Below are 12,248 nucleotides of genomic sequence, written 5' to 3' on the forward strand. Positions count from 1 at the left end.
TAAAGTGATTTGAGTATTTAATTGGACCTTCAGTGTTAACCCCACCCAGTTAACGTCAGCATTAACATTTTTATTTGGTCTGAGCGTTGGAGGCCACCCTGCTCATTACACTACAACTCCACTGTGTAAACAGAGAGCAGCATGAAAGGTTGCGAGGGGCCCCTGCATGCCTTTGGGAGTACGGGGCGTACTTCATGGTTTATGTTTAAAAAAGACCCATAATCTTCTAGCTAATCTGGGGCTTCAGGTGGAATTCCCCTTGCATGGAAGGCAAAAGCTTTCAGAAGAGCTGGCATACACCATGTTGGCATCAGTTTTAAAAAACTGGCTACGCTGCATAAAGATAAACAAATGGATTTTATTCATGATTTATTTTTCCTCCCCTCTCAAAGTAAATTCTGATAATGTAGCAACAACACTGTCTTTACAACTTAAGTTGTGTATATATTTAGTTCTGAGGCCTCAACATTAATAATCTAATTGCAATTTTATTGCACAGACTAAATATTTACACAGTGAAATATTTTTACTTTAAGTAACTATTGCCCCCTAGTGCTCCAAATGGGCAATGTCTGAATATACATACCTCAATCACAATTAGAAGAAATCATGTTAATTAAATTTAAAAAACCTCTGACAGCAGAGGAGGAAGGTCAACCATTTCAATGTGACTGTTCATATAATCAAAATGTAATAATCTGCAACAATGTATATTTAATCATGCACAGCAGAAAAGAATGTCAGTGCTCAAAAGCAAACGCAGAGTAAGTTGCATGTTTGTAGTTTCCTGCAGTTGACTGAGCTTTAAACTCTGGACTTTCATTGTGTTGTGCTCAACCGCAATCACCAAATGAACACCAAAAACCTTTGGTTCAGTCCCTTCCTGGTCCATATGTGACGCCTATAGCTTAAAAAAATAAATGTGTGTGTTTGCACACGTCTGCCATCTACCTTCACAGCCGTACAATTACACAGACCAATGAAACTGTGGATAGCATCTAAACTTTATAGTGTATCATTTTGTGTTTCATTTTGTTTTTACTCCAATCATGATATCAGGACAGTGTTTAATAGTAATTTAGAAACATGTTTTTCTTAAAAAAAAAAATAGCACAGAAGTTGAGATACATTGAATAATTCACATGCAAGTACAGAATTAAATCTGATTTCCAGGTGATATAAAGGTGGAATACTGATTACAGTACAGTACGCACAAATTTCACCACACAAACTCAGACTTTCCTCCGGATGTGCAGGATGTGGATGTCTGGACTACTAAACTCTGGGTCTTGCTTGTCTGAAGGGATCTCCTCACAGCTGAAGTTTTGTTGCAGCAACTAAAAGATAACAAAAAAGACTACGATAACTCACTGCGAGGATGTACCATATATATCAGCTTATTAATGTTTATTAACCCATTTTTTTTGTATGTATAACGGAACACAGTTTGGCTCTCACCTCAAAAAACTGCCTCTCTACCTTTGGGTTGATGCCCTCTGTGCGTTGCTCATAACAGCAAATAATGCAGGTCTCCAGTCCAGACAGCAGCTTCAAGCTCTCCACCAGTGGAACAATGGACTGTGGAAATAAATAAAAAGTCACAAAGAGAAATACAGTGCTACACTTCAAGATTGTTCTGTTTTACAGCAAAATGTTATGGTCATGTTTAGTTTGAAAAGCCTAGGTAGAAAACTACAGTAAATTACCTGCTCATAATAGATGCAATCTGCCATAAGGATATAATGTGGAGGAGGTTGGAAATCAGAAACATCTTCACCCCTTGAAGGAGAGTAGAAATCAAACAGTTAGCACTAGAGCATGCTTTGCAATATGTTGAACATGCAGCTACCATATTTGACTGAAATCCAAAGAAAAAAGAAATATAAGTACAAACCATTTCAGTACCTTGGCAGTTACTGATCCCTTACTGATAAGTGTCTGGTTCTCCTGGATGTTCACCCTGAGCAGGGTCTGCAAATCCTCCAGGTCAGTCACAGTAACTAGAGCTCTATGGGGTTGGATTGAATACACAGCAATAAACTATTATTTGGCTCTCTGTATGTATCTGTATGGCACTTGATAGGCTAATCGCTAGATTGCAATACTTTGGTGATAAAAGAGCACACGTGAAGAGAGTCGGCAAGAAGTTTGGAATTTTAATATGAAATATGGTGTTACGAACAAAATTAGAGCAGTTTCATTTAAAATTATACACCTGATTTATCCTGGAAACCAGGTGCTTTCAAGATTCAGAGATTATATGTATATGATGCGAGTTATGGATTTTGTAATAAATAAATTGAGACCACATGCCACTTAATTTATGAATGTTTGTTTTAAATTATTTGGGTTAGCTATTTAAAATACATATCAAATATATGTATAGGATAAAGAGATAGTATTTTTTGACAATGTCTGTATATTTTGAACCTATTATACTTCCTTCAGAAAGGCAAATGGTCTCAAAAGAAACCACGAACACAACAATTCAAAGTAGAACTTGCACATTATTCAAACATTACATGGACTTTAAAAAAGCAAAGCAATAAAAATAATTGGAATTTGTAAAGCCTTACATATTTTTCTTTAATTCTTTTTTTTTTTACTGTACCCCTTTGTATAAAATTCTGTCTATTTCTTTTTTGTGTGTGAAAATAATAATACAAAACATAATGAAATAACAAATCATTTTGTAATAATAATGATATTTAAACGACAGAGTAACACGTAAACACACAAACAAAAACCGTTAACTGACCCTAGCGTCGCTGCCATCAGACCAACAGCTCCTGTCCCAGCTCCTAACTCCAGGACCCGGCTTCCTGCCCACACGTTCACACCTGAGGACGGCTCGTAAAACGGTTTCGTCTCTAAATACTTCGCCAGGACGATAGCTGCATCCCAAACTACACAGCCAACGTCTCCCAGGTAGCACTGCTTCACCTTTAGGGTACACCCGTCGTTTTTCTCAATTTCTCTTACAAAATAATCAACCTCATCTGTGTCGGCCGCCATGTTGGCCGCGTCAGGAACCAGCGGAAGACTTCCGGTTTGATTTTTCCAGAATAAAAGTAATAACCACTACAGTGTAAATCAACTAAAGGACAAAAAAAGTAGAATTCGGTAACAATAACCTCATTATTTTGTCAAAATACTTTATACACAAAAATATTCCTAATTTTGATGTATTTGGAAATGAGATAAAATTATACAAAAAATATGTAAAATTGCAAAAGCCCCACATCTGTATGAATATCTATGTGCCTTATTTCCTGACTGACCTCTTGTATTTTGACAGATTTTTGTTGAATTTCATTTAAAGTTATATAATTTAGCTTTGTGTATAACTTGTATTATCTTGAATATGGTTGTATGCCTTTTTGATTGTGCAATACATAAAAAAAATAGGTAGAAAACTTTAAGCAAAAAGCAAATATTAATTCTGTATAATACTGTATGTCGTAATAATGATTCTAATAAAAGCATTGATTTGACATAGAAAGTGACAAAGTTTTGTTTTTTTAATTGATAGAGACTACATACACTAAGCACTTGCGTACATACAAATACTTTCAAAATAAAGTCGTGGCCATGACCTCAACATCTGTCACAGGCTACAATCATGATATCTTGACAATACTTTTTTTTAATATTTGGCTCAGGATAGTTTTTGTCAAAACACTCCTACACGCATGTTTTCATGTTTGTGCTTTGTTTCTTAGCTGCTTCTTCTTCTTTTTGGTACAATATGAAGAAAGTCAAAAACACAGTTTATGATGTAAATTATTTTTGCCTACAACATCTTTAAAACATCAAACAGAATCTGTGCCCAGTTTCAAAGTTAAACTGGGGCCCTATCTGTCAAAAAAACTAGCATGCTGCTATGAATGTGAGGTGTAGGCCCAGACTATGGAAGAAGAAGAAGAAGAAGAAGAATTACTTTATTAATCCCACACGGGGAAATTGGATTTTTCACTCTTATTATTATACGTGTTACACACACAGACCCGAAATACACACATGCACAAACAGGGCCTATACATGCAAGTAAGGAGAGATGTTAGAGCGATGGGGCTGCCAGTGACCAGCGCCCCGAGCAGTTGGGGGTTCGGTGCCTTGCTCAACAGCACCTCGGAAGTGCCCAGGAGATGAACTGGCACCTCTCCAGCCACCAGTCCACACTCCATACATGGTCCACGCGGGGACTTGAACCAGCGACCCTACGGTTCCCAGCCAAGTCACCTATGGACTGAGCTACTTCCGCCCCCCATGGGCCATGGGATTGGGCCATAGCTATCACAGCAGTTGTTTTGTCTTGATATAATTCTTTCTTTCTTTTTCCCTTTTACTGTCTTCATTTTAATTTCCAGGATTATGAAAATTAAATTGTGTTAACAGGTTTGAACCATAGGATTTACACTGTAATCCTGTGTTGCCTTGAGGGAAATGGGTAACCTACACTATCGACAAATTAGTTGTCAAGTGATAAATCAATAAGTCAGTTAACATATTTTTTATATGGCCTACTGTCAATCAACCAGTCAGGTTTTGAAAAAAAAATATTTTTTACATTTTGTTTATTTATTTCTTTTTTAATCAACCAGTCAGGTTGTTTTTAATATATTTTTTACATTTTGTTTATTTATTTATTCTTTAATCAACCAGTCAGGTTTTTAAAATATATTTTTAACATTTTGTTTATTTATTTATATTTTAATCAACCAGTCAGGTTTTTTTTAAATATATTTTTTACATTTTGTTTATTTATTTATTCTTTAATCAACCAGTCAGGTTTTTAAAATATATTTTTAACATTTTGTTTATTTATTTATTTTTTAATCAACCAGTCAGGTTTTTTTTAAATATATTTTTTACATTTTGTTTATTTATTTATTCTTTAATCAACCAGTCAGGTTTTTAAAATATATTTTTAACATTTTGTTTATTTATTTATTTTTTAATCAACCAGTCAGGTTTTTTTAAAATATATTTTTTACATTTTGTTTATTTATTTATTTTTTAATCAACCAGTCAGGTTTTTTTTAAATATATTTTTTACATTTTGTTTATTTATTTATTCTTTAATCAACCAGTCAGGTTTTTAAAATATATTTTTAACATTTTGTTTATTTATTTATTTTTTAATCAACCAGTCGGGTACTTAAAATATATATATTTTTTACATTTTGTTTATTTATTTATTCTTTAATCAACCAGTCAGGTCGTTTGAAAGTGTGACGTTACTGACATGCGCAGATGTTGGGATCTGACCGATGGCGCGCACCAGTACATTTGGTTAGGCGGTTTCTTTGAAACGTTAGCTAGCTACCTGCGGTACTTCCACGTTGGCGTATTTTTGTTGTTATTATTATGTAGCATAATCACCGACTTTTAAAAATGTATTAATATTCTTCCATTCACCTGCTTTTGCGAGGTTTGAACCTATGGTTTGAACATGTTTCGTAGCAGCACAGATGAGGTAGGTGACACCTCTGAATGTGGACAAACATGGGGGGTGTCCCCACAGGACAGAAGCGGACTGAATGAAACTACCTCGTACGGTCCCGCATCAGCTTCCTCCGGTTCATCCCACCAAAGTTTAGATGAAGGCAGTACGAGCTCCAGCCACGGTCCACTACTCCCCCGAGTGCCCTCAGGTGAACTTGTGCATAGCTCTATGAGTTTAAGCTAACACCTGCATCTTTTACTTTCACAGTGTCACACAAAATGTATGGAGGACTGAACATGACAAAAGTCTCATTAAATGTATAAATAAATACAGGGATAAATGAATCAATGGGACATCCTACCTCATTAACGTATGGACACAAATACAGAAATGAATAAATGTAGCTGAACAAAAATGTAGAAATAAATGTAAAGCGTCCTCCATAAAAATGAGGATTGACAGTAAGATGATATTTCTGATATTAAATTCTCAAATGTGTGAATTTATTCTAAAACTGGATCAGTGGGGCCACATTTATAATACTAACACCTTGTCTATGGGCAGGACACTGCATTAACACTGTGACACGCTCTCTTCATATTTTGTGTTGACACAGGTCATCACAGCTTCAGGTTTGGCAGGACCAACTCATCACTCCTTGTATCTACCTCGGACAGCTCCTCCAACACTTGCCGTGGAGGAACACCCAAACTCAGGCGGACTCCGGGGTCTTCTGGGGCCACTGGCACACACCCAGCAAGGACACCATTGACTGACCACACCGGTATTTCAGCCCTAAATAATCTCGAACATGTCAACATGGCTGAAATCTAATTCTGATTTCTGTGTTTTTTGAAGCAACAAGTTGCTCCTCTGCGACCACAACCTCTGGCGCCTCTGTGATTGTGGCAGTGGTTGAAGGGCGCGGTTTGGCCAGGGGAGAGATTGGCATGGCCAGTCTCAACTTGAAATGTCCAGAGCTTATACTTTCGCAGTTTGCAGACACTGGGACGTATGCCAAGGTAACCCAAGCATTGTCAAAAGCTATAACCTACACGCTTGATTGGCTGTTAATCATGGCTACACTCAACAGTGACTCTAAAATAGAGGAAACTCCTGTCTCAGTCATATGTTACTCATCTAAAGGTCATAACCAAGATTCACATCTTGGTGCCACTGGAAATACTGATGCCAGACACAGCCAGTGAGAAGGGGAAAGGGACAAAGCTCTTCAACCTCATCACAGAGAACTTTCCGGTACTAATGCAGAATAGGTGTAATGAGTAAAAAACACATTTCATTCAAACAAATACCCACTTTTCATGCGCATTCACTCCCTCAGTTTTGGTGGCACTACTGTGAACTGTGTATGGTGCGTATTGACATGTTGTGCTCTTGTTAACTGTAAGTGTGATTGAATATTTGCATTGCATTGCTTTTATTTGTCAGGGTGTAGCTTTCACTGCTATCCAAAGGAAGTATTTTAATGAGAGGAAAGGACTGGAGTACATCCAGCAGCTGTGTGCTCCAGAATTTGGCACCGTCGTCATGGAAGTGCAAGCTAAGTACGCCACTGAGTACAATGTAATTAGGTGTACTGATGAAAAATGTTGTATTACCAGGACTATCATGACTTTTGCAGGTATTATTGCCTAGCAGCAGCTGCTGCTTTGTTGAAATACTTAGAGTTCATCCAGAGCTCCGTCTATGCTGCCAAGTCTCTCAAAGTGAGCTTTAAAGGGAGTGAACAGACAGCAATGATCGACTCCACCTCTGCCGCTAACTTGGAGTTGGTGGTTAATAATAGAGACCACAGGTAAGAAGGCAAGATAGTGACAGGTTGTATGTGTAGTGCTTGTACAGCAAGTGTTCAGTTTATCTGTCTCTGCTTATCTGTGTACAGGAGCGAGCATACTCTTTTAGGGGTACTTAACCACAGCAAAACGCCCGGAGGGGCTCGAAGGTTGCGCTCAAATATTCTGGAGCCCCTGGTTGATGTGGACACCATCAACACTCGCTTGGACACCATACAAGAGCTGCTGCAGGATGAGGAGCTTTTCTTTGGCCTGAAGAATGGTGGGGGATAAGCACAAACCGTTTTTAATCATACATTCAACAGGGTGCCTATGGATGAGAGCATGAACGGTATTTGAGTATCTGTTCTTTTGCACTCCTTAGCCATAGGTCATTTCCTTGACATTGACCAGCTGCTCTCTGTTCTTGTCCAAATTCCAAAGCAGGAAACGGTACGTACAATACTTTCAGTATGTGCTTATATAAGACGATTTCATTGCAATGGAATGTTTTGTCATTGAGTGAATACATGCCCAATTCAAATTTCCCAAATTGCGCACATTTGAATTATTGGTCTGTGTTTCTATTATTGCGCACTTTTCAATACTGTTTTTGCAGGTTCAGCTTGCTGAAGCAAAGATTACGCATGTCATCCAACTGAAACACACATTGGACCTGGTGCCACGGTTAAGGGTTTGCGAATTTGTTCAAAACTATTCTATAGCTATGGATATAATGGGGGGAAGGCTTTTTACTTCACAAAAAGCATTAAACTAATTGTTATTTAGTTAGAATGCAAATAGCAAGTTATTTTAAGCATTACACTTTATGAGCAGATGGTGTTGAAGAACTGCAACACAGCGCTGCTCAAGGCATACTGCACCTCACTGGAAGACAACAGGTACCAAGCCTTATGCCTATGTCAGATATACATTTACTGTCATGTACTGTCAACTGACTTCTTCTACTGTATATCTTTGTGTCTGACTCAGGTTTGACATGATTCTGGAGCAGATCAAGACAGTGATTAATGAGGACTCTACCTACCTGAAGGGGAGCCTGAACATGCGCACCCAGAAGTGTTATGCTGTCCGCCCCAACATCAACGAGTTCCTCGACATTGCACGCAGAGCTTACACTGAGATAGTGGACGACATTGCAGGTGTGTATTCTGGCTTTTCAGTTAATACCTTTGTCGACAATATCTGTATAAAGTATTTATACAACAAAGCTTATTAAATGGCATTGTGTTGTACAGGGCTAGTGAACCAGATGGTGGAGAAATATGGTCTCCCAATGCGTACCAGCTTCAGCACAGCTCGGGGTTTCTTCATCCAGATGAAGCTTGAAGGGGTGGTCTTGCCTGATGGGAAACTCCCCTCTGAGTTTATCAAGGTATAATCTGCTAAAGGAAAGTGGTAGTGAGAATCAATCAACATCAGCTGTGGGTGAAGGAGGATATATAGCACCCATGGGGACAATAAAGGTGATTTCATCGTCTGCCAATGCAGGTAACCAAGCACAAGAACAACTATGGCTTCACTGTTGCTGACCTGATGAAGATGAATGACCGCTGTGATGAAGCCCTGAGGGAGATCTTCCACATGTCCTATGTGTGAGGAGATCATGACCCTGTGACAATGACTGTACAAACATGCACAGTAATGTATTGTAGGCACTTAATTACACTGTACTGAATATTACAATACAGAATGATTTGGAATTGTAAAGGCTGTCCTACACTAAAGATTTTTTATCTAAGTTATCATAGAAATAATTTTAGTAATTAGTCTGTGTAATCTGTTAAATTGTTTTCTGGCACTCTTCTTATTCCACAGATGAATATTATTATGTACAACGTTACCTTTAAATATTGTTTTGATGCCAGAGACTATTATTGTAGTGTAATGACTTTTCATTCATCAAAAGGGGTCACTGCACGTTTCTGCATCTAAGAATTGTGTTATATTAACGGAGATGTACTTGAAATACAGAAAAGGTGGGGTTGCCTCCACACGGCTCTCACCCCAATGTGTGAAATACTGAAGTTTTTTCACGGCCACATGCACTAACATGCACATGCAGCTATCAAAGCAACAGCACTAGTTACAACACAGCATTTTATCAATGCTCTGAATTTTGAGTACAGCTCCTTTAACAGTTGGTTTCAATCATTTAATTGAATTTATTGTGCTCTATTTTTTGTCCACCAGAGGGTGGTCTTTGTATGAAAATTTTCCTCCAGTGCTATGCCCCTGCAACATCTATAACCTGTCTCCCTACAGGGTGATAAGTCAACTGCTCGGCACTGTCCACGAGCACATTCACTGCCTGTACAAACTGTCTGATGCCGTATCCATGCTGGACATGTTACTGTCACTGGCCAATGCATGCACCATCTCAGACTATGGTAAGAGTTCCAATCTCAAGTCAGTCAAACTGTCAAATTAACCTTGAAGACCTGGGTTCTGCGGTAGTACTGTGTGCACACAAGGTAGCACCCAGCCGATCTCACACATGACAGCCAGAAGCTGCTCCACTGAAATAGCAGCTGTGTAAGCCTCAGTTCTTTTTTTTGAGGGTTGTGGGCAGCACCAGCCCGATCACCCACGTGGGTGGTGAACGCTGGCCCTCAGCTGTCTGAAAGCGTATCTCCATAGACATGTGCTAACTGCCTGCCCCCATCCATCCCAGCCAGCTTGTACTCAGATTACCCTTGTTACATAAGTGTGCACTGGTGTGCTGTATGTACCGAGACAAATCTCCCCAGCCGAGGAGCTAACTGGCTGTAACCACTGCACACACACCTCTCTCAGAAATGTTGTTATATTGTGACAGCATTCATTTAAAGAACTAGTTATTTTGGTAGAATTTAATAGTATAGATGAACTTATACACCTAATAATTGAGTCACAGTTTACTGACTTAAGTTTGTAACAAAATCGCTAACTCATACAGTGTAGCTGTTTTGTAATGCATTTTGACCATCAATGGAAATGCGTGAAAGTGAGTTATTATATAAACAAAATACCACCATTGAGGTATTTTTTATTCTGCTGTGTCTGCCAGTGCGCCCAGAGTTCACAGACACATTGGCCATCAAGCAGGGTCGTCACCCCATCCTGGAGCGAATGGTTGGACAGCAGCCTGTATCGAACAATAGCTACGTCTCTGAGGGCAGCAACTTTGTCATCATCACTGGACCCAACATGAGCGGCAAATCCACCTACCTCAGACAGGTGGCGCTGTGTCAGATCATGGCTCAAATAGGTCAGCAGCAAACCTTTCAGCCTCGTGAATTTGGAATGCAGAGTGCTATGCATTGATTTGACTGGATTTATGAGTAACGCCCTTGCATTATTGTTCCAGGCTCTTTTGTCCCTGCTGAGTATGCTTCGTTTCGTGTTGCTGATCAGATTTTTACCAGAATTGGTGTGGATGATGATTTTGAAACTAACTCTTCCACCTTCATGTTGGAGATGAAGGAGGTGTGTTTTTTCTTTCTTTAAGCATTAGAGCTGCTCACATTCTTTACATTAATGAGGGAAAGACGTCAACAAATCATGATTTACTGCACATTTCTCATCAAAGGTCTCTTATATAATCCACAACGTAAGTGACAAGTCCCTGATCATCATAGATGAGTTGGGGCGTGGTACCAGTGCTGAGGAGGGTATTGGCATCTGTCACTCGGTTTGTGAGTTCCTCCTTAGCCTCAAGGTAGAGTACTGACACTCCTCTATCTAAAATGAAAACCAGATAAATCGGATTCCTGTGTTCTGTATTTGTCATTTAACTTATTGTGGTGCACCTTTTAGATCAACTGTAAAGAAGTAAAGTCAATAAGGGAATTGTGTGCGTTTTCATTTTCAAGGTGTGTGATGTTTATCAACTTTTTGCAGGCGTTCACCCTGTTTGCCACACACTATCTTGAGCTGTGCCAACTAGAGTCTCTTTATCCAAACGTGGAGAACCAGCACATGGAGGTTCAGCACACTCGCAGTGGTAACACTGGTGCAGAGAGTGTGGTGTATACGTACTTGCTGAATCGAGGGTGCTCTGAAGAAAGACACTATGGTACAGACTCAGTGAAATCTAAGTACAATCATGTTAAAATGAGTCATAACAATGATGGCAGAAATTGTTTTCTGCTCTTCTAGGTCTGAGAGCAGCAGAAATGACTGCACTTCCTGCGAACATAATCCAAGAGGCGAAGATAATTGCCTCCAAAGTTAGCCAGCAGCTTTTGGTATGGTTCCTGAATATCAGCTTTTGCATTTTTGTCCTACCATCTTTGGTACCTCCATGTGTTGTGTGTGGTGTTTATTTACAGAACATGTAGCTTGCGTTTTTATTGCATGGCCCACATTTGTGAATCAGTAAAACAAGGTAAAAGTAATATTTGACCCTGCGAGAGTCAAATGCTAAATCGTGGCCTCTCATGTCAGATCGCACAAATGTTTTTGTGTCCCATAAATAATGCTGGTTTATATCAGAGAAGTGCTGATAAGACCTAAGGTGTGGTTTATTATGGCTTTTGTTCTAGGCCAAACATCACAGTGATCCAGAAACACAGAGGCAGAGAGCTGTGTACCACCTGGCCACCCGCCTCCTGCAGACTGCCAGGAACTCCAGACTGGACCCTGACAGCTTGCGTATGTATCTGAAGGGCCTGAAGAAGCAGTATGAGGCAGAGCTGCAGGCAGCAGGGCAGCCGGGTTCCACTGACACAGAGGAGGAGTGAGTGATTGAGCTTGAAGCAGTGATACACTTACAAAGGAAAAAACGGTATCCGAATTTCATTTCTGGGCATGTTGTGTTTTGATTGACTTATTTGATATTAAATTGATTTCTTCGAATTCCAGTGTTCATGTGATTCTTTTTGGCCATTCTATCAAAAGCAATATAATACCACAGGTTGATGTTGAAAAATACTGAGTTTAATCCCGACGTCCTTATACCTTATGAAATAAAAAGAAGTGTGGTTGGGTCACAAGATGCCACA

General features: G+C 39.2%; 2 protein-coding genes across 2 annotated transcripts; one reads left to right on the forward strand and one right to left on the reverse strand.

Moving 5' to 3' along the window:
* Positions 1-1,056: 1,056 nt before the first annotated feature.
* vcpkmt (valosin containing protein lysine (K) methyltransferase) lies at positions 1,057-3,051 on the reverse strand. Its single transcript, XM_083924810.1, has 5 exons — positions 2,759-3,051; positions 1,895-2,008; positions 1,707-1,779; positions 1,459-1,578; positions 1,057-1,337 (listed from the first exon to the last, which is right to left on the reverse strand). Exons 1-5 carry the CDS (start codon positions 3,013-3,015, stop codon positions 1,233-1,235), a joined length of 669 nt encoding a protein of 222 aa, XP_083780936.1. The 5' UTR covers positions 3,016-3,051; the 3' UTR covers positions 1,057-1,232.
* Positions 3,052-5,455: 2,404 nt separating this feature from the next.
* On the forward strand, positions 5,456-11,987 carry msh4 (mutS homolog 4; the record flags this gene model as incomplete). Its single annotated transcript, XM_083924871.1, has 20 exons — positions 5,456-5,657; positions 6,066-6,233; positions 6,308-6,471; positions 6,596-6,706; positions 6,899-7,014; positions 7,092-7,265; positions 7,353-7,525; positions 7,628-7,695; positions 7,862-7,936; positions 8,080-8,144; positions 8,236-8,405; positions 8,502-8,638; positions 8,755-8,858; positions 9,529-9,653; positions 10,313-10,513; positions 10,613-10,731; positions 10,835-10,963; positions 11,146-11,320; positions 11,404-11,492; positions 11,790-11,987. The coding sequence occupies 20 exons, from the start codon at positions 5,456-5,458 to the stop codon at positions 11,985-11,987; spliced, it is 2,763 nt and encodes a 920-aa protein (XP_083780997.1).
* Positions 11,988-12,248: the final 261 nt, after the last annotated feature.

This window comes from Echiichthys vipera (assembly GCF_963691815.1).
Source record: "Echiichthys vipera genome assembly, chromosome: 12".
NCBI classification, from domain to species: domain Eukaryota; kingdom Metazoa; phylum Chordata; class Actinopteri; order Perciformes; family Trachinidae; genus Echiichthys; species Echiichthys vipera.

Coding starts and splice junctions, on each gene's coding strand:
- vcpkmt (XM_083924810.1), bottom strand. CDS start 3,015: ATGGCGGCCGACACAGATGAGGTTGATTATTTTGTAAGAGAAATTGAG. Junction 2,009..2,758: donor CTGATGGCAGCGACGCTAGG/GTCAGTTAACGG, acceptor CCAACCCCATAG/AGCTCTAGTTACTGTGACTG. Junction 1,338..1,458: donor TAGAGAGGCAGTTTTTTGAG/GTGAGAGCCAAA, acceptor GTTATCTTTTAG/TTGCTGCAACAAAACTTCAG.